Raw genomic sequence first — 22,797 nt, forward strand, 5'->3', positions numbered from 1 at the left:
CTCTGCAGTTTCACCCTTTCCACTCAACTTTTTCCCAGTCTACACTTACTTCTAATATTAGAACCTAGCTGGTGGGGGCAGGGTATGTGTGTCATGACACTAAACCAGGGTGCCACAGTGGAAGGGCCCATAGAGCCCAAACCATCACAGGCGCCTTTCCATGGACCCGAGGAACTGAGGGCCTCTCACATCACTTTGCTAGACCAACAGCACACAGAGTGCACCAGATGTGGGGGCATGTGGAGAAGTGCTTGTTTTCAGGCCAGAGGGATTGCCCTTTTAGAGTTTACAGTCCTCCAACATAAGGGGTGGAACTGGAGGCAGAAGTTCAAAAGACTTCACATCCAGCCCTCCACAAGTGTAGTAACCCTATTGGGAGCTCTCTATGGTGCTGCTTTGCCATGAGGTCACCTCCTTGGGACCAGAAAAGGGAAGGAGCAGGGAGGGCTTCAGCAAATGGGCAGCAGGGTTTCAAATGGGGTTAAGCAGCTCTGTGCACCCTTTTGGTGATGTAAATCATCGGCCCCCTGTCTATGCTGAATAAAAATCCCTTGATCCCAATATACTACTATAACATTGCTATTAGCCAAAATCACTGTTAGTATTTTATACCTATGTTAATCAAAGCGATCAGCCTATCATTTTCAGTCCCTGGATCTCTTGCCTTGCCCATAGATATGTGTGCATGAGGAGGGTCTCATCTGAATCAGAGTGCTTAGAATGAACCATGACAGGACGGTTGATATATGTCAAAGGAGGCCCCGTGTGCAAATCATGGCTGGCAGATTCTCTTATTGTGGCATCACGAAAGTAGGTCTTCTCTGTAGTGACACTGACCCTTAGAATGTCTCTTCCCTATGCAAACCAGAAGGTGCTCACTGTGGCAGGCTTTAAACAGCTACTGAAAACTTAGTTTGTCAGGCTTTCCCTAGGGCTTGGTTTTCTGAACTCACTGCTCAATATCTTTGCTGATTCGATTTTCATATTGCATTTGGATAGTAGGTATTTACTTTTTGCTTGGGATTTTATGGTCATAATTTTTGTGAGCCTCTTAGAAATTTTGCTAGGGAACCTGTGGGATGGAGAAGTTGTTGGACTACAGTTCTCATCATCCCATACCATCCGTGATACTGGCTGGGGCTGATGGAGTCCAACAACATCTGGAGGGCTGCAGGTTCCCCATCCCTGTATTAAATGGGACAAGTGTGTATGAGAAAGAGAGAATAGATACATACTGATGGATAAACAGATTCAGTCACTGTGAGCGAGCTGTGAGTCCCCTGTAAGTTCCCTCAGCGGGAGGAAGGATGGGGTTCTTGTCTTTTAAGACGTTTCAGAGGAGTGCCAAACAATAGTGATAGGACCTTCTTCAAAGCCTCACATCTTCCCTCACTGCTTTTCCTCAACGTTTTATTGCATCTCAAGTACAAACGTTGGCGAAAATACAGATATAACAAGCATATTCAATAAAAAGTCAGAGAGGTTTGGGCCGCCAGAAAAAGCAGTCAATTAATAACCATGCAGTTGTCTGACATATATAATGCATTGCCACAGTACCCATTATCTTGAAGATGGAATTAAAATATTGAAAGTGCCGTGCTGCTGCGGCTGCCGCTTAACAGGGTGGAAAAGAACACCAATAATAAAGAAAACAGAAGTGGTTGTTAAACTTGGCTTGAAGTGTGCAGAGACATTTGGAAAAGGCAACTCCTTTTCTCACTGTTCTTTTCTGCTTTCTGTAATGAGCTTATCTTGAATTGAATCTTTTTGTGACTGTCCAGTTATCCCTCTCTCTTCATAGCAAATACCCAATTTCCTGTCACCGTGAACTGTGCTCCTCTCCGTGTTCCTTTTAACCAGCAATCTCATATTATTTTTCCACCCTACTGACTTGTTTAATGCCAATTCCTCCCCCACAACCCAGGAATCCTGAGGACAACTGTGCAGTGAAGGGAGTGGGAGGACATATGTAACAAAGTTTTTGGGACATTCTGATCAGGCTAGAGTTGACCACTGTGAGAGTAGAATACTGGACTGAATGGTCCAATGGTCTGACTCAGCAGACTTTTCCTATCTCCTTAGAGTTCCCAGGGCTCTCTGGGGGGAGCCAAGGTAGTTGCAGTTTTGAAACTTACAACAAGTCTATAGTGCAGATATAGCCTTATTGTATCTGTTCTCTCCTCCACCTCTCACCTTGCATGGCAGCCTCCATTTCATGGTTTTCCACACAGAGGAGTTCCATGATGTTCTGAGGATCTGGGATGGGCCTGTGGAGAAAGGGATTCTCCTGAAGGAAGTCAGCGGTTCCACTCTGCCCAGTGACGTCCACAGCACCTTCAACTCTGTGGTCCTCCAGTTCAACACAGACTTTTTCACCAGCAAGCAGGGCTTTGCCATTCAGTTTTCAGGTAGGTCTGATAAACAGTACTAATCATTTGAGAGGAGGGCAAGAATCAGATGGAAATGCCTTTTCTCATCCTGCCATGGGCTTTAGACCAGGTGTCCTTAGGTGCAGAATCTTGAGCACTAGCAGCCCTTCTTGAATTGGTACCATGCTCTGCACTCCTTCCCCATAATCCCTTTGTCACTGCACACTAATGAATGGACCTTGGACCCATCAGAGCATCAGGAATGTCCTGAGGAGTGTCCCCCCCCCCGCAAAAAACCCATGAACACAAAGAATCAGACATCAGCATTGAAAGACACTGGTCCTTTAACTGCCCAGGTGCAACTCTTGAGCAGCATGGCAAGATAGGAGATGTTGGCCTAGTTGCCTCAGCAAAGGGAATGTGTTCCCTTCTTCCCATCCATCCATTTGAAGTGAGGGCAACACAAGGGCCTCAGTTGCCCTCAGTCATGTCACCAGGAAGCTAAATCTGGATATACTGTGCTGTGATGTTATTTGCAAACAGGTATGAAAAAATAAGAAACCTCTAAGATAGTGGAGAACATTTCATGACCTTTGAAAGCTCATTTCCACAATGAAAATTCCACCCTGAGAAAGTGTGTTACAAACCAAGCAAGCAGAAACACATTTGCACAGGAGAGGACTCTGAGAAGTTTATTTGGTGCACACCCAAGGGTGCATGGATCCCCGGCTATGCCTCTTGGGCCCCAGGATCAGCCAAAGTATGTCATAAATGCTTTCTAAACCCTCAGCACTTTTCCTCCACATTGCAGCAAATCATCAGCAGTCTTGTATTAGGCGTTGAATGATCTTATTTGAGTAACCCCTGAGAAGCACCTGGGGACCCTCAGTGTTCCCCCAAACAAAGCCATTGCTTTGTTTTATTTTTAATAAGCATAGTTTGGAGTCCCTCTTTTCAAGGGGCTGCTTGCTGCTTTCAGCACCCCCTCCAATTAAGAGGTATTCTGTCTGTTTTTAAAGCCTTGGGCACTGGAAAGAACAAGAGTGAGTTTTCACTTAACATAACATCAGATTTCCCAAGTTCCTTCCATAAAAAGGTCAGGCCCACGACTACCTCTGAAAGCTGGCGGCAAAATTCCTCTCCATCACTTAGTAGGAGCATCTTTTTGCAGTACAGTTTATTTGAGAGCATATGGTTGACATAAGATTGTAACAAAATGCCATGTAGGATTAGCAGATGCCCAGGCTTATTAAGTAAACATGAACGAGTGCAAATGTACATCAGGCTGAACTCCACGGAGCACACTTGAACTTGTCGTCCCCCGCAGCTTTTTCCCAGCTGCAGAGGCAGATGTCATCTGTGAAACAAGTGATATTGTGTGCTTGAGTATGCATCCCTGTGCAAGCTCACACGCACACGTGCAGACCAGAGTTTGACGTGAGGATGTGCAGAGTCACCAAAGCCTGTTGTCCGTGCCAGGCTTTATGCCCTACACTGAAACAGTGACAGTGCATCTAAGCATGTGCAGAGTGTACTTCATTACCACTGAGAAACCAAAAACAGAACATCTAGGCTGGGAGGAAGGGCAGTCTGCACACAAGCAAGAAGTTTCAGGCAGTGTTGTGGAATGGGAACACCAAAGGGGGCCATGTAGCATAGATGGCCTGGCATTGTTGTTGTCCTCAGCCAGCAAGAGGTAAACTTCTGCAAAACTTTTGAAGTGTAGGAATGCTGGTGTCGCCTAGTGGCTAACTATGGTGACAAAAGGAACCAGTGTGGTGGAGAGGTTAGAGTGTTGGACTAGGAGTGTGGACATCTTGCACCACACTTTTCTTCCATTGAGCAGGATGCAGGAAAACCTTGCAGTCTCATCCTTCCAAGTCCGGAAAGTGGCAGGCTATATAAATACCCTCAGATTGGCTAAGACTGGTATGCACTCTAGGAACTTCCCTAGAATGACAAGTGACATGTTCAGTGTCTGAGATGCACAGTTCAACAATGTCAGGCTATGGGTGGAGGTACCTGAAAGGAGAGTCATGTTCTCCAGCTCAGGATCCCCCACATCTGGACTAGACTTGAAACAGAACCAGGGAAAGCTGTGGCGAGTGGAAACCCCTGCTCTGTTGACTAGGCAAGAATAGAAGCCTGTGTCCCTGGTATATGCTGGTATTGGCCAATCCAGAGGATTAATACTGCCTGACAATCACATGTGCTTTTATTTTGATGGCCCTTCTCCCTTTGCTGCCTGCAGGGAGCCTTGAGCACCTCCATTCCACAGTACCTGACTTGGCCTTTCTAGGTTTAAGCCATGGGTGGGGAACCTTTTTCAGATCAAGGGCTGCATGCTAGTGTTGGATGGGGCAAAAGAGAACAGGGCAACAAATGTGAGTTTTGCCCTTGAACAGTAGCCTTTTTTTCTGCACACACTTGCACACACCTCCCTCCAGCCAAGAGGTTCTCGACCTGTGGAATCATTGAGAACTGGTTAATATATGAGAAACGCTGTTGCCTTAGTTCACTCACTTTTTCCCTTCTTGTTTTCAGTGTCCACTGCCACCTCCTGCAATGACCCGGGTGTCCCACAGAACGGGAGCCGCAGTGGCGACAGCAAGGAGGCGGGAGACTCCATCGTTTTCCAGTGTGATCCTGGTTACGCCCTGCAGGGGGATGCCAAGATCAGCTGCGTGCAGATTGAGAACAGGTTTTTCTGGCAGCCTGACCCCCCAACCTGCATAGGTAAAGGCTTCAACTTGGCTCCCTCTGAAGTTGACAGCAGCTAGAGACAGTCACAGTAGAACCAGCAGGAAAAGGAAATGCTTAGCCCAGCTTGGATTGCTTCACTGCTTCATGAGAACTTAGTGTGGAGCAGGGCCAGAGCTGCAAGTGAAGTGATCTTTCAATCTAGTGTAGCAGTAATAATAATAAATGAATACATAAATTATTATTATTGGACATTGTAGCAGATTATTGTGTGAAATAGAATATTCTTAATCCTACCTGTAGAATATATTGTGGTTTAAACAAATATAATCTGAATCTTGAAATACAGTTCATGGGAGGAGGATAATCTATATTTATATTTAATTTTGTAATACAGTTTGTATCATTCTTATTTTTATTTTTTAAAAAGATGTTTCACTGAGGTCTTTCTCCTCTGAGCTGGCAAGTCAAATGAGTTGGGAGGAAAAGAACCCAGTAACTCTGGCAGTGATGAAGCTGCAATTCCCTCTCATCTTCCAGGATTTTGTGGTGCAAAGAGAAGATTGTAGTTGGTGGAGGGGGGAGCATTTTCAGGGATTGGAGGGAGTAAATATTGTGGGGAGGGGGATGAAGAGCACAAGGGCTTTTGTCAACTGCCAGCCACTATTATTTTCTTCACCAGAATGGCCCAGTATGATGCTGTGTCATGAGGTGGCATCATTCTGGGGCATTCTCCAGAAAACAAAATGGTGGGAACAGTTTGGGTGAATTCCACATCACCCAAATTAACTGACTTATGAAATGGTGAAATAGTGAAGAGCAGTGTTACCCCTCTTTTTTTCACCAAACCTGCCTCTCCGTCCCCACCCCAAGGCAGCCAAAAGTTAAATGCATGCACACATAGGTCCACGCTATATTAAAATTGTCATGCCAAGTACACCGAAGCAATAAATGTTCAATTAATGGCCTAATTAAATGTTAGCTGTCTGTGTCATCCTCTTGTACTTAATTTGTATTTATAAAATATAATCCCAAGCAAGGGAAATTAATTAATACCCTTTCATTCTAAAACTAATTTAAAAAGAAGGTCAAGAGTTTTCTGTTTCTTTTCTTTCTTTCTCTGTTTTCACTGGAGGGCAGCTTATGGGTTTCATTCCTTTGTGAGTGACTAACTTGATAATTTGATACCCGACCCAACCAATCATAGCCAGATAAACCACTGCTTTGGAAAGTTTTGGAAAGGTGAAAATATACATTATTTTGGCAAACGTACTCCAAAAGGCATGGAAATGCCTTATAGTTGGATTCAGGACCCTGGACCCTCCAGATGTTGTCATGGGAGTTGGCGTCTGTCAACATCTGCTGGGCCCATCTCTGCCTTATAAGGAAAAGAACTGTAAGAAGGGAGAAGGGCCACATAACCATTCTGATGAAAATCCCCCTTGCCGAGACCATCTCACCTCACAAAACCTCAACTGAGCTCTGTTTTTTTCTGTGTTTTGAGTCTGGGTGGTTGGAAATTACTTCCAGTCATTCAGAGGAGCATGTTGTTGGAGGGGAAAATGTCATTAGCAGCAAACCTAGGAAGATACAGGGGTTGTAGAGGAGGAAGCCACTCCTAAAGTTGCTAGGTAATACTCAGGTCCTTAAAAAGGTAACGGTAAAGGACCCCTGACAGTTAAGTCCAGTTGCGAACGACTCTGGGGTTGCGGCACACATCTCACTTTACAGGCTGAGGGAGCCAGTGTTTTTCTGCAGACAGTTTTTCTGGGTCATGTGGCCAGCATGACTAAGCCGCTTCTGGCGAAACCAGAGCAGCGCATGGAAACGCTGTTTACCTTCCCGCCGGAGCGGTACCTATTTATCTACTTGCACTTTTTGGCGTGCTTTTGAACTGCTAGGTTGGCAGGAGCTGAGACCTTTTTCAGGACCTGAAACAGATGCCTTGCATGTGTGCATGAGAAAGAGGCTCTGAAAGATAAGCCTCATGTATACCTTCTCTTATAGCTCCCTGTGGTGGGATCCTGACTGGGCCTTCAGGAGTGATCTTGTCACCAAACTACCCAGAGCCTTACCCCCCAGGAAAGGAGTGTGACTGGAAGCTGACTGTCTCTCCCGATTATGTCATCGCCTTGGTATTTCACACGTAAGTTCTCCAAGTTTCTTTCTTACCAGGTAAGGATGGGAGGGGGTGCCTTCTTCAGTTTGCTGCTATGCTTTGAAATTCACGCTTCACCAAACTGCATGATGCAGCTCTCTAGTGTATATGAGGAGAAAGTGCTCACAGAATCTGAATATTAGAAGAAAACAATTTACAAAAATGCATTACAGGAGAGGGAAATTGCTTGCAAATATGCAGACACTTGGCAAAATTAAGTACAAAAAATCCACAAATATTAGGAGAAATACGTGTGGAAATAAGAATTTCATGTGAAGTTCTTTTTTTAAAAAAACGCAAACGTATTTGAAAAATTGGGGGGAAATGGGAAAAAAACGGAAAGAAAATCATTTGGAAAAATGAAAAAAAAGGAGCAACCCCCTCTGTGTTAATCATCATGTATTTTCTCTTTTCTCCTGGAGGCAGAGTTTCAGGGTGCCTGGGGCACCACCAGTGCTTTAGTGCCCTTACATGATTCTGTATTCAATTTCCAGACTTGGTTCTAACCATAGTGCAAGTTCAGTTTGACATATTTTTTCAATGTGCATATTTCCTTTTCTTTTCCAGGTGTGCATGAGTGCATATGAGTGCATATGCAGATTGAGGAACATATCAGACACAAAGGAATCTTGATGTGATTATGAGCTCACATCAGGAATCTGTTTTGTGTGGTCATTTTAATCTATGTGCTCGTGCACATCTCTTACCTGTGTAGGGAGGGAAATATAAATTTTGAAAGGAATGACTTCCGTAACACACTTCACATTTATTGCAAAAGGGGGAGGGGGTGTCATTAACATCAGCAGTCCTCCTTATTATTGCTTGTAAGCCGCTCTGAGCCCGGCCTTGGCTGGGGAGGGCGGGGTATAAATAAAAATTATTAATATTAATATTACAACAATTGGACTGTATGATATTCTTAGTCACTGACTTCTCCCCACTTAGATAGATGTGTTTTTTTCTGTTACTATTTTTTGCAAATTTGAGCAAGGAGGAAAACTGGAATGAAGCTTGGCGTTGTTCCTACCTTCTTGTAGATAGAACATTGAAATAAATCAAAGATGGGTGTCCTCTGCAAGACCCACACTGACAACTGAACGCCTTTGATCATATGAGATGCTTTTTAGCCACCATCCAAAATGGCTGCAGGCATTTGCTGGAACTTCAGCTGTTAGAAAACCTCCTTACTGATAATGCTCTGAGATCAGGCAAAGAGCTTTTGTAACATTGGTCAGATTTTAATTCTGCTTTTGGCAGGGTGAAGATTTTGTCAACAATGATAAATCTTTTTGGGTGGGAACATTCCTCATTGTCATGGTGCAGATTTTTGTCAACAATGATAAATCTTTCTGGGCAGAAACATTTCTCAGCCTAACTTTTGAGTTCAGTTTCAGCTGCTGCAAACTTGGAAATGGAGGTCGGAAATAACCAAAGGGTTGTAAAAGTTGTTACATAGATATGCTTTGCTTTTTCTTGGAGTATTTGTTAACCAGTGTGTTGCCAGCGTGATAAACACATTAGCCCAAGTTGAAACCCCAGCTTGTATTATCCCTGTTTGTTAAGGCCCTAAAGATGCTATTTTGCTCCCTGTCTCTCCTCACCACCTCATTTGCTGAAGTGAGAACAATGGGATGGGAGGCACAGTGTAGATCCTGCTTCGCAGTAGTAGCACTTTACAGATCCCCCAGGAAGCCTTTTCTGCTGCCTTTTTGCTGGCAAGTGACAACTCACATTTTCCCTACCAGTATTCTTAACCAGTGGATAATACATTTGTTTACATATTTCATATATATATATATATGAAATTGGAAATATATATGTATATATGTGTGTGTGTATTATTGTTTATTAAATCAGTATCCTTTCATTCTGCCAAATGAATCTCATGGGAGCACGCTTTGTATTTTTCCTCCATGCTGCTTTTATTGTGTATCAGTATAGTGTTGTTTTAATGTGAGAGCCCTTTTCATGTAAGTGGCCACATGAAGGGTCAACACTGTAATGAAGCAGGGCATGAAGGGCTTTGCCACTGGCCTCATCTCCAAACTTCCATGTCTCCTTGACTTTTTTTAAAAAAATGATATTTATTGAAAAAAGAATTTTTAAAAAAATTACAAAGAAAAAAGACAAAACAGAAAAAGAAAAAGAAAAAATAAAAACATCATTTTCAAATTCTCCACTTTCATTACCTTCTTTCTATGACCTCCTCCTCCTCCCTTTTCTTGTATCTTGATTAATAGTTGTCGCAGCAAATCCTTTCCATAATTCATAGTATTCTGTCATTACATTACCTTACTCTATTTTCATCTTATCTTATAAAAACCTTAAAGCTTAAGACTTAAATCTCATTTTTACCAACTTCTTATAGCCATTACCTTTTTACCTAATTCTTTAAACATTTTTACAAGAGCCAAGTAATTTCATTTCAACATTTTTCTAACATTCATCAATTTTATAAGGCATTCCTAATGATAGAAAAAAGAAATAAACAATCCAATCTTCTTCCAGCATCCCTTCCTCCTGGTCCCGGGTTTGTCAGTCCTTTTTATCCCATTAGTCTGGCACATTAACCTGATGATCTTATATCCGAGGCCTTCAAGTCTCTTCCATGTCCCTTCTGCAGCTCTTCTTCATATTTTCCTTTCACTCGTGGGAACTCCAGCTTGGTAGTGTTTTTGACCCTTTTCAACCAATCAGCCCCTTTCCCATAGTCCAGACTAGACTCCATGTGGTATTTTAAGACATGTTTCAAATTCCCTCCAAAATTGGGAGCCCCCACAGCTCCAAACATCTGACGGCGCATTGCCAGACTCAGAAAGTCCAAACATCTCTGCATAGGGGGGTCAGTCCAACCCCCATTTCCAAATCAATCCAAACTTTATCTTTCCAAATCTGGTTTTTTCCAAGTTCATTTGTCAAATCCAAAGGCTCATTTTCCTACAGGGCCAAAAGTTCCTCCCTTTCTGGTGCCCAAAATTCAGCAACATCCTCTTCTCTCAACTGTTCTGTCATGGCACACTCCTGTTTAAGTTCCTGGGTGGGCTCCACATAGTTTCCCACTACCTGTTCAAATGTTCTGGCCGCATGAGTCATCAAATCCGTCTTCTGACTTAACTGATCCAATAGGGCATTTATTTTACAGAAAGCACCCAACAGTGCTTCTGAAAACATTGTCCTGCAAGGTCACAAGTCCTTTCCCACGGTTGTAATCTGTAGCAGCTGCAAGCTCCCTAGAATTAGTTACAGTTTCACAGTCCCCCTCTAGGGGGAAAACTTCTGGTTGTTCTTTCTTTTAAGGACAATAGCAACAAAGTTTCTTTTTTAAGATATTTTGTCAATATTTGTTCCTTTAAAATGTGAAAGGAAACAGTGGAATCACAATGTTACTCTTCTTTTAACTGTCTCTCAAAAACATTTGTCTCTGGTCAATGAGCTTCAAACGTCAATTCTGACACCCCGCTCTAGGGTCAGGACGGTGGAAAGTTACTTTACTTTAAACTCACTTCTGCAGGTTTAAACAGTCCAAAAAAGATCCCCCTTCTTCTCCTGCTACCGAAGGGAGGGTTCAACGATTTTAAATGGTGAAAACCAATCCTTTGAAAGTGATTTTCTAAGCTCTAGTTTACGTTGTCTTTGCTTTCTTCTGACTACAAGGAAACGGAAGGCTGACTTCCTGTTTAGACCTTCCCGTTTCACTACCAAATTAAGGTAAATTTTTAAGTCCAATTCCCTTCTAATCGCCAGTTCTTATTTGAAGTCCAATTATTCAATGTTTAAATACTCACGGGTGATTACTTTAGATGCCAAATTGTCCCAGGAAAAAGGCAGTGCTCTCCAGCAATGGCTGTGTGGCTTTGCTCCACGGAAATAGCAGTTGACTCACAGCACCGTGCCACTTCCCCCTCTTCGCTTCGGAGCCCGTTAGTGGGTTCCTTTGCGGGTTGGGGGGCGCTAAGGGTGCCTGCCGAGTCCCACGGTCACAGGCTTCATCCGCCTGTGATTTCTGAAAGGGTCCCCGCTTCGCCGCAGCGGAAAAGACCTGTTTCGCACGGAGCTGGTCCCTCTGGTTCAGAGGGAGTCTGCCATTGCCGATGGCGCCACCCCGGAAGTCTCCTTGACTTTGGTGCATTGTTAGACGAAAGTCTGAAAGGTGAGGTGGCTCTACCTAGGGAGGCTCCATGACATGATTTGGAGCCTTGCACAAATTAGAGTTCCATATTGTGTGGAGGAGCCTTTGCAAGGACATCTGCCTCCCCATTAAACTTTTGCCAAACACGTGGAGCTCAAAGGAGCAGGGCAGGGCAGTTGCATGACATTGGGGTGTGGTTCAGGAGGCACAATCCTATTCCTTTTCTCCACGGTATGCCTCCACATAGAGGGCCAATGACTGTAGACTCCATCTCAGTTCCAGCAGATCTTCAGGCCCTTTTCTGAAGCTGGTGTTTACACCCCAAGGCTGCATTTTTAAAAATCAAAACATTCTATTTTGATGGGCAATTTTTTTTCTATCTCATGTTGTAAATCTTAGCATGACCATAATAGAACCTCCTACTGGCTACCGTTCCATTCTGCAGGCTCTGAGAAACCTTCACAACCATTCACTTTTAAGCCATGCCAGCAGATCCCACCAGGTTCCATTGGCACAATGAGTTTGTATTTCTGGGGCTTCTGCTTGGAAGACCTTCCACATTAATGCAGTTGCCCTTTTTCTATCTTGAGTCACGCTCCCAATTTCAAAGAGCTATTTTATCCTACTTCCATTTTCTCTGTTTAAAAAAAAGTTAAGTTACCTCTTGTATGACGCAAACTCTTATGTGACCCATGGGGTTTCTCTCTACACTCAAGAATCCAAGTAAAAGCTATTTCAGACTTGGTAGTTAATTGCCATGGTGATGTTTCAGTCATTGGTATATTTGGATTTGATGCTATTTTGAGCAAAACTGAAATTAAGTCTCAATTTTTAGTTGCTGTTGTTTTCTTCTCCCATATTTTGAGCTTGAATTTTTATTTATGATGTTTATCTTATGGCTGCTGGCTGAAAACAATAAAGGTTTGCTGTGCTGAAACCTGTCATTATTTTCTGTTTTGCATGGTGGGTGAACCTAGGCCAAGGGGCCAAATGCAGCCCCTTCTCTTTGCTTCGCAGGACTCTGAGCTACACCTTGTCCTGCCCCTGCTTGGTGCCCTCCATGAGTACTTTGCCTGGCTGGAATGTGACCCTGGACTTTGATTATCCCATTTCCTTGCCTGAATAAATGATGGAGAGATATATGGTGTGGGGGTGGGGGTGGGTGTAGAATTCTCTGGCTTCTGCATGGCCGAAATGTAACCTTCTGTACAAAGGTAAGTATCACATGCAACCCCCCGCAGAAGGTTGTGCTCAGACAGAAAAATATTTCTCAACTCCGTTTTAGTTTATCACTTAATTCAAGAGTCATTTTAATAGAGGGGCAAATATACTTGGTGGCAGTGGTGGTAATGGTAATAAATCTAACACTGATGGATTTCCCCCCCTTCCTACCTTCTTCATCAGCTTCAATTTGGAACCAGGATACGATTTTTTGCACATCTATGATGGTCCCAGCTCGCTTAGCCCCCTTATTGGGAGTTTCTATGACACTCAGCTACCAGAGAGGATTGAGAGCAGCAGCAATAACCTCTTCCTGGCCTTCCGGAGTGACGCCTCCGTCAGCAACATGGGATTTGTAATCTATTACACAGGTGTGTGTCAAATTCTAGGAGATAGCTACGTTGTTATTATCTCTACCATTTTTTTATCCTGCCCTATCTTTTGCTACCAGTCCCTAGTCGCATTTAATTCAGCAGACATCTATGTCATATTACCATTGTGGCAGCGAAGGCTTGTCATGAGCATTGCATGGGGGGGGCAGAGGGTTAGAGAGACAGGCGTGCGGGAGAGAGCGAGAGAAGAATGGGAGCTTGCGCCATGGTTGAGGGAAGCAACAGAAAGCAGTGGGGCAGAGGAAGCTGAGCTAATCCATTGGTCCAGCCAGCTCAGTTTTGCCTATTCTGTTTGGCAGTGGCTGCCCAGGGGTTCAGGCAAGCGTGTCTTCCCGACACTACCTGGAAATGGCATGGATTGAGCTTCTAGTCTCATGTAAAGGCAGTGTGGTGCACATTTAGAAGGAAAGCCATCAGAATTTCAAAACCAGGAATGATTGCAGCTCCATGAGCAGTTTTTGTTTTAAAGGAAATATTAAACACTGCTGATTTTCATGTATAAACCTGCTGCCATTTAGCTGAGAATCACACCGTCTAACATTTTCAAAGGGGACAAGGGAGCAATTTATTTTTAAAAAACAAAAGCATAATCTCCTAAGTGGATGCCTGGTGAGGAACATCTGCAGAGGGGACGAAGTGGGATTGTACAGGTGTAATATATTCCATCTTCTTTCCCCTTCCATTTCTTCTCTGCATTTGACTAATCCCATCCTGCATTTGCAACCCTTCAAAGAGCAGAGCGTGCCCTTTGCAACTTCCTCTCAGCTTTCAGCCTCCAGAGTACTTGGAGAGCACTGGGGGGTTAACCAGGTGCGCCTCTCTGTGTATTGCAGCAGGATTAAAGATTGCTTCACATGGGTTGTTAGCTCTCTCTGGAGGGAAAGGGTGGGGGTGGGGGTAACCTCTCTTGACTTAATGCTGAATGCACAGATGTCATTCTTAAAAAGGAATTTGGATGCTCTGCCCTCTCTCTCTCTCCCCTTCAACTCTGGCTTGTTCAAAGGGAAAAATTAACATGAAACTTTGCTCCAGAGTCAGACTTCTCTGTGGTGAAGTTAGTTCCATTTGAGAGTTAATGCAGTGTAGCTGTTGAGAGAATGAACTGTAATCTTGGGAGTCCCGATTTCAAGTCTCACCTGAGCCCCATCACTCCCTCTAATAGCGAACTCAGTTGTTGCATGCTGACAAGACTGAGAACCAAGAAGGAATTTAAGAAGACCCCAGCTGCATTAGAGACTGCTCCATTAGGGCAAACGGGGCATTGTCCAGCCAAGCTCAGACAGTCCCCAGGGCTGGCCCAGGATGTATTGCCTCTTGAGGAGGTGATTTGCTTCCAGAGAATCTGTAGCTCTGTCTTACTCCCCAAATCAGTTATGCTTCTCAGGTTTCACCAGGGCAGAAAGGAAACAGAAGAAGACGCCTTCACCCCGGTATGGCTCCCCTTTATCACATACACAGCCCAACAGGACAGTGACAATAATCCACCAACAGCATACAAATCAATATGGCTAACCTGATCCAAAACACCCACCCACCTCACCCACACACGAAAACAAAGATCACCACAGCCAATCACAAGCAAACAATCACACCCTAGGCCAACCCCAACCTCTCTCACCACCAAAGGAACACAAGTGAACAACACAAGCAACGCTGACACCCAACTCTACATAAACATAATAGAAACACCGCCACCCGACCCCACCCCTATCCATCTTCCCTCTCTCCACCCCCCTTTCTTTTTTCTTTTTCCTTTTCTTCTCCCCCTAATGCCTCAACAAATGAAACGGATTTGTAAAAATATTACATTAAAAAAAAAATACGAGGCACTACACTTCTGTAAAACAAGAAAATCCTGAATAAAAAAAAAAGAATTGAAAAAAAAAAGAACCAAGGCAGAAAGGATGACTGTTAAACTCACTGGACTTAAGCCAGTTTAAATACATCCTGTGTGTTTCTGTATGAAACTCCACCCAGCAGAAGTCTCAATATTCACACCATAACTTACTCTAGGGTGAAAGAGAATGACCCCTGTCTCCCCACCCCACTGCCCCATCTATGCCACCTGTTGCCGATTCTGTTTTAACACACTGTCAGCCTCTCTTTCACTTCTTGAACATGAGCCTTATGTGAGTTTGGGGGCTGTTAATCCCAGGATAAACTAATCTGTCAGCAAGCCCCAGGTTAGTAAGCCATGTTTTTAAAATACACTGCCTGCCTCCCCCCCCCCATCTCCAGACCTAGCAATAACAAATTCTGGGTTGTTGTTTTTTTTAAAAAAAGCTCAATTATTGGTTATTTACATCCAGCCAATTAAACCTGTTTAGTTGTTGCTCCTTTAAGGCATTCACTTAGCTCTAGTTTTTAAAAAAGGCACCCAAAATGATTACAAGGTTGAAGCTCCTTCAAAATGAGAACAAGTGTGTGGCCACTAGTGCTGATGCTAGGAGTGCTGGTGATGTCCTGACCCAGGATGCTGGTCTTCGTAAAGCTGATGGTGAGGCTGAACTCCCTGCATCCTTGTGCGAAATGGTTTGAGTCTCTGTAGAGCAGTGGTTCTCTACTTGTGGGTCCCCAGATGTTGTTAGACTACAACTCCCATCATCCCTGAGCTCTGGCCTTGCTAGCTAGGGGTGATGGGAGTTGTAGTTTAACAACATCTGGGGACCCACAAGTTGCGAAAGGCTGCTGTAGAGCTTCCTCTGTCCAGGCTGACCACGGCGATCTCTCCCACCAACAAAGGCAACCCATAGCACACGTACCATATGCCAATCAGGTAGAGATGATAACTCATAACTGCTGGCTCTCGCATTGTTTTTGCCGCTTTTGCAGCACCCAAGTGACCTCTCCCAGGCACAAGCCTGGGTGATGTTTATGGAGGTTCTGGGCTGCCCAGCCAACAAGATTCCCCCCCCCTCTTGGCCTCACTGATGTGGTCCAAAGGAAAGGAAAGCAATACAGTTGGCACCAGCTTGGCTGCAGGAGTTGCTGAAAGAAGGCATGCAAGATTCCAGCCACTTTAGGGACTCAACTCTGGATTTTGGGATGTAATGGAGTGATGTCACTTCATTCCATCCAGTGAGGGGAAATTAAAGACTGCAGGAGCTAAAACTGAGGGTTGTGAGCGGCAGAGACATAGCTCAGTGGCAGAGCATCTGCTTGCATGCAGAGGCTCCCAGGTTCAATCCTCAACATCCCCAAGTAGGGATGGGAAATATTTTGAACTGAAATCCAGGAGAACTCCTGCCCCTGATTGTAGATGAAAATGATAGCAAAGGTGACGGGAAGAGTCAGAGGCCAAACAAAACAAAAAGTCCACAAGGAATGGAGAAGATTAAAGAATATTTGAAGAACCATGGTATACAGGGTAATCGCCTGGCAGAGCCAGACTGAGCCTTGTAGTATATAAAGGTAATTGACAATTTACATAGAAATATGATAAAAAATAGAAGAAATAAGTAACTGTGCGGTAAAAGTGTATTTAACAGATAACAGATAACATACAATGAAAATGTTTGGAAGTCTTTTTTAAAACTTCTTTTTCTTCTTTATTTTTTATTTTATTTTAATTTAATTTTTTTTTTCATAAATTGTAGTGTCATGTGTATTGTGTGAGGTATAAAAAGTATCTTTGCTTCACTTGCCATCATTTTCTTTTTTTTTTTTGTTACAAACAAAAACAGAGTGTTGTATAAATGTTGTATAAATGTATATTTTTAAAAATAATAAAGATTGAATAAAGAGGGGGGGGGAATGAGGGGATGGACCAATGACCTGACTCAGAATAAGGTAGCTTCCATTGTTCCTAAGGTATGAGGAGGGTTGCTGTTCTTTTTTGTGATTCTTTTTAATGTGTAATTCATATATACATAGTACTTAGATGAGATTTTTTATCACAAAATGCTCAATTAAACATGTATTTTATCTCAGTGTGCACATTTCTCAACATATTATAAACACTTTTGAGCCACAAACTGTAGCTCTGCATTCAGAGAAGTGCAAAATCCTGAAGGATAATTACTGTCTGATTTGCGTATTGGTCCAGGAGTTTGCAAATTAGGTCAGTTTGCTTCAAAGTGCAGATCAATTGACATTCTCCTCCATCTCCAAGCTAAGGAAGGAATGAAAGTGAAGAGAGAAGACATCTCCATGAAAAAGCTGGGGGGGGGGGTAAGGACAGTTGGTCAAGGAATATCCCCCTCCCCACCTCTTTTTCCAGCAACAAAGCACAACATTGTGCAGTATGGTTTCATTTCATTTTTTTCTCAAAGGGAGCGCAGAGGCAGAGATCAAGAAGAAGACCTAAGATGCCTGACAGCTGAGTGGGAGGCAGAGTGTCAAGCAGTAGCTGCTTCAGCTCCTTACATGAAAGGCACCACGGCTCTTCAGAATAACAAGTGGGGAGGGGGGGAGTGAGAAATAGAGGCACTGAATGGTGGCAGGAAGCCTGTAGGGGTGAGAGTTTCTTTAGCGTGGAGAAAGGGCCTGATAATAATATCCCTTAGAAGTCAACACTGCAGACAAGAAAGGCAACATTTTTATTTTTACTTTGTGGCTTGGGGCTGGAGTTGCCTGCAGAGAGGCTTTTGCTGCCTATCGTCATCAAGGCAATCTCTCTCTCTCTCTCTCTCTCTCTCTCTCTCTCTCTCTCTCTCTCTCTCGTAGTCAGAGGAGGCTGCTCCATTGGGGCAAATGGGGTGCTGTCCCACCAGCTACAGCCGTCCCTCAGCTTATTCTCCACTCGCCTGCCTTCTTTCTTACTGTGGCAATTAGAGACCTGCAACTAATCTTGCACCAAAGAGTTGCCCCATTGTATCAGGAAACATTAGGGACACGGGTGGTGCTGTAGTCTAAACCACAGAGCCTAGGGCTTGCCAATCAGAAGGTCGGCAGTTCGAATCCCCGTGATGGGGTGAGCTCCCATTGCTTGGTCCCTGCTCCTGCCAACCTAGCAGTTCGAAAGGACGTCAAAGTGCAAGTAGATAAATAGGTACTGTTCCGGCGGGAAGGTAAACAGCATTTCCGTGCGCTGCTCTGGTTCGCCAGAAGTGGCTTAGTCATGCTGGCCACATGACCTGGAAGCTGTATGCCGGCTCCCTTGGCCAATAAAGCAAGATGAGAGCCGCAACCCCAGAGTCAGCCACGACTGGGCCTGATGGTCAGGGGTCCCTTTACCTTTATCAGAAAACATTCTGTCCTCAAGGTACCAGGATTCGCCTTACTCCTTATCTTGTTACCACATACCAAAGTGTATGCACAATACAGAAGAGCCCACATGCTGCATGAAGGTGCTCAGAGAGTCCTTTGTTCGCTTGCTTAATTAATATGCAATTAACCAGAGTCCTTATATGGAATCATAGTAGGGCGTTATCCCAAATGATTGGAAGGTACTCCATGCATATGTATAGTCTTAACTGAGAAGGGGAAAGTATATTAGGAAGCCCCCTTCTTTGGGAGGGTGCTCGGTCCTTTTGGATGTTAATCCACTGAGCCTCTCTGTCTGGCCAGCAAAGACAATAAACGTTCCTTTGTTCTTCTCATGCAACAGCGTGGTATTTTCCTTTCTGCCTGTTAAATTGCAACATTTGTTGTTGTTGTTTAGTTGTTTAGTCGTGTCCGACTCTTCATGACCCCATGGACCAGAGCACGCCAGGCACTCCTGTCTTCCACTGCCTCCCGCAGTTTGGTCAAACTCATGCTGGTAGCTTCGAGAACACTGTCCAACCATCTTGTCCTCTGTCGTCCCCTTCTCCTTGTGCCCTTCATCTTTCCCAGCATCAGGGTCTTTTCCAGGGAGTCTTCTCTTCTGTGGTGGCCAAAATATTGGAGCCTCAGCTTCAGGATCTGTCCTTCCAGTGAACACTCAGGGCTGATTTCCTCCAGAATGGATAGGTTTGATCATCTTGTAGTCCATGGGACTCTCAAGAGTCTCCTTCAGCACCATAATTCAAAAGCATCAATTTTCAGCGATCAGCCTTCTTTATGGTCCAGCTCTCACTTCCATACATCACTACTGGGGAAACCATAGCTTTAAATATATGGACCTTTGTTGGCAAGGTGATGTCTCTGCTTTTTTCCAAAGGGTGGCTCTAGCTGTCAGCCTCCTCCTCCTCCTCCTCCTCCTCCTCCTTGTCAATGCTTCCTCTTGTAGAACTCAGCAGCGATGCCGATGAGGAGAAAACAAGACTTAGTTGTTTTTGCCACTCGTTGGCTCTCTGGCTCCACCTTCTGCTGGGCTCCCTTCCTTTTGCCCTTCCAGTTCCAAGGAGATGGAGCTGCTCCTGGTCACAGGCTTTATCCGAGCGGTGCCTTTCTCATTCATGTCGTACATCAGCTCCACCTGATGCCATCGTCATGGCTCGGGTGCTTAACTCTGTCTCAGTGAATAAACAGGAAGCCGTTGCTTCTTAGGATATCCTGGCCCCAAACCATATAGGACTTAATAGGCCCAAACCATCCTGAATTATAGCCTGAAGCAGCTTAGAAACCTGTGAAGCCTTTGAAGAGATGTTCTGATTTGCCACAATATTCTGGCAAGCTTTGTAGCTTAGTGGCTATGTTCTACCTCCAGAGGCAGGATGCTTCTGAATACTTGTTGCTAGAAATCATGCATGTGAAAAGCTGCTTGCAGACATCCCATATGGATCTGGTCAGCTGCTGTGAAAATAGGATACTGGACTAGATGTGTCTTTTGGTTCTCTTATCTTCTTTAGTTTCAGACGAGATGGACTCCTATTTGAAACCCTGGAAAGCCACTGCCAGCCAGTGTTGTCAATACTAAACTGGATGGGTTGTCTGACTTGGCACAAGGCAGCTCCCTACATTCCTGAGCCATCTGATATATCCAATTCCCACTTGTCTAATGCCAGTGGTTGTTACCCAGATCCAGAGCCCCTTGCATGCAACTGGTTGAATGAATATGACTGTATGCATGGATCTCCACATCCACCTTGGAACAGGTGGTTGCTGCCAGCATGGGAGGACTGAGCTCAACAAATTTAGAAGGTTTTAGGTCAAATGGTTTTAAGGAAACACTGCCTTAGAGGTTTCCTAGGGTTTCTGTTTGTAGTTATTGGAAACTCAGTTGAGGCTGTAAATAAGCAGAATGAGCAGAAGCAAGTGGTAAAGAAGATGAGGTGACGTTACAGTATCCGACTTTTTACACCTAATGAGGAAATAAGATCTTGAATTTTTTGAGGGAGAATAGGTGAGGTATGGGGGGAAGTGGTGGGTTTTGTGTTTTTTTTTTTAAAGAACCATGACAATCTAATTTCAGGGCACATTTTCTTATTGTTCCAGGGCCACGATGTTCACAATTAAAATAAAATACAATAAAAAGCCTTGGGCTTTTAATGAGCAATTTTCAAAAGACAAAAGCTATGGATTAATCAAAGCCCCTAATTATATTTCATGCATACGAAAATCAGGAGGAGATGAGGGGAGAATAGAGAAAAGGAGCACACTTTTTCTGGATTCATTCCCCCCCCCCCGAATTATTTATATATAAATTGAGACATATTTCAATCCTATGGAGGTCTCTTCAGAAGGAAATCCTGATGGAATTCCATAGGGCATGTTTCTCATTAAGTGTGTATAGCAGTGTGTATTGCCTGCATAAGCCTGGCGGAATAGAAAAGTTTTCAACAGGGATTCAAAGGCTGAAGCCTGCTGAATCCCTGTTCCGTAGGTAGTCAATAGGTGCTCCAGAATATGTTTTCCATAAACCATCCTGCATTCTTTCCTGAGAGGATCCTTTGGCACTTTGTTTTATTCAGAAAGACAAAGCAGGGGTGGTCGCTAGCAGTAAACAGTTAACATCGTGGCAATTTATTGTTCCAGAAAACCCCAGAGAATCTTGCTTCGATCCGGGTTCGATTAAGAATGGCACCCGGGCTGGTAGCGAGTTGAAACTGGGATCCACTATCACCTACTACTGTGGCAGTGGCTACGTGATTGATGGGGTTTCTACCTTGACATGCATTATGGGAGGAGATGGAAAACCTGTGTGGAACAAACCAAGACCTACATGTACAGGTGAGCAGGGTAGAGTGGAAGTGGACTTCTTTCTGTTTAGTTAGTTATCACCTTCTGCACATGTGTCTCAAGGCAACGTGCAATAAAAACAGCTTGAAAACGGTTTTAGATAGCTGGTATATTTTAAATAAAACAATAGATACAAAATAGGCACTTATGGCAGAGACCCATTCATGCAGTTGGGAAAGGCTGTCAGAACAAAAAACATACTTGTTTGTTTCCAAAAAGTGCAAATACTGGGTGCCTGTTGTATCTCTACAGGAGTGCAGTTTCACAGAGTGGGCAGCCACACTGTGAAAGCCCTACTCCAAGCTACTGTGGGACTGGCTTCTGATATATTTGAAACTTGCAGGAGGAGCTCTCGCACAGACCTCAGTGACCTACTAGATATATAAGGAACAATTATATATAAGGAAAAATTCTCCCAAAGCTGACCAGGGCAGCTTCAAATTGCATCATGTGAGCATTGCTGTTGCACGGGTACAGATAGTTATGCATCCAAAATCATAGCAGAGCCGTTCAAGCAGTTACCACCCATGTGTACCCCACTCCACTTTTCAACAACCCACATAGTTCAAGATGCTGCTCACAACAGCTTTTGAGATCAAACAGACCCTACATCATGGTGATAAACCTTCCAGTTGATGGCACAGAGTTTGCAATGAAATATGTATCAGGCACAAGTTCTGCTTAGGATGGAATCCTCTATTTCCTCAGTGAGATACTACAGAGTTCCTACTTCTTGCTGGGCATTGTATTAAGAGAATGCATTGTCTGATATCTTTAAAAACAAAGGGGGGAGGAAAGAGAAACGCATGTGCTGCATGACAGACAGACAAATTTATTGTTGCTGTTGTTGTTTTTCGCCCATTCCAGCACCATGTGGCGGTCAGTACACAGGATCAGATGGTGTTGTCCTGTCTCCAAACTATCCTCAGAACTACACCAGTGGACAAGTGTGCCTGTATTTCATCGTTGTGCCCAAAGACTATGGTATATTCTTGGTGTTCACAAGCCCTGATAGTTAAATTGCTCACGTTGTTACATTTCTGCCCAGCAGATGACATCTTTGTTTCCTGAGACAGGAAATAAAAATGCCACTTGATGGGAGAAGTATAATAAGAAGCAACACGATTGGCGATTTTCCCTCCAGAAGAATATATTCCACTGGTCCCTAAGGCCGTTGGAAGGAGTCGTTCGAAACACCTGGAGGCCACCAAGTTGTTGAGGACTGGTCTAGTGGAATATTTTAATCTGCATGCAGCAGTGTATACACTTTATATTGGAGAGACCCAAGGATTAATTTTGGATGTGTGGGAGCGGTGTGGCCATTCACTGATGACAAAATGGCACTCATCAGCTCAAAAGTTCAAAATGTTGTGTTGTTTTTCTCTACAGAAAAGGATTGCCATATTGTCAAGATTAGTTTTGCTTTAAAGGCCAAGAGGGACGAGGGAGTGTGGTTTGAGAGGAAAGCAAGGGAAGAAGGAGCCCACTAAAATCCTGTGCCCCCAGAAACCTGGAACCAATCCTGGAGATTCAGCTGCCCTTCCCAGTGGCCCAAACTTTTCAGCCAAAAGTACCGTATTTTTTGCTCTATAGGATGCACGTTTCCCCCTCCAAAAATGAAGGGGAAATGTGTGTACGTCCTATGGAGCGAATGCAGGCTCCTTGGCTTCAGCGATAGCAACGGGAAGCCTCCGAAGCACAGAGGGAGCGCTCCCTCCTCGCTCCGGAGGCTTCAGGCAGCTATCTGCAAGCCTTCGGAGCGCGCCCCCAGCCCCGCAAGCTCTG

At 44.1% G+C, this 22,797-nt stretch overlaps 1 protein-coding gene across 12 annotated transcripts in view; it reads left to right on the forward strand.

Annotated features, from left to right (window-relative positions):
• CSMD2 (CUB and Sushi multiple domains 2) overlaps nt 1-22,797 on the forward strand; it is a 492,929-nt gene that overhangs the window by 377,340 nt on the left and 92,792 nt on the right. For all 12 annotated transcript variants that reach the window (XM_082233181.1, XM_082233177.1, XM_082233182.1 and 9 more), the window contains 6 exons: nt 2,206-2,408; nt 4,914-5,105; nt 7,077-7,215; nt 12,761-12,948; nt 20,809-21,003; nt 21,880-21,996. In XM_082233181.1, coding sequence (XP_082089307.1) covers nt 2,206-2,408; nt 4,914-5,105; nt 7,077-7,215; nt 12,761-12,948; nt 20,809-21,003; nt 21,880-21,996 — 1,034 coding nt within the window. The remainder of the gene's footprint in view (nt 1-2,205; nt 2,409-4,913; nt 5,106-7,076; nt 7,216-12,760; nt 12,949-20,808; nt 21,004-21,879; nt 21,997-22,797) is intronic.

This window comes from Podarcis vaucheri (assembly GCF_965113315.1).
Source record: "Podarcis vaucheri genome assembly, chromosome: 7".
Classification (NCBI taxonomy): domain Eukaryota; kingdom Metazoa; phylum Chordata; class Lepidosauria; order Squamata; family Lacertidae; genus Podarcis; species Podarcis vaucheri.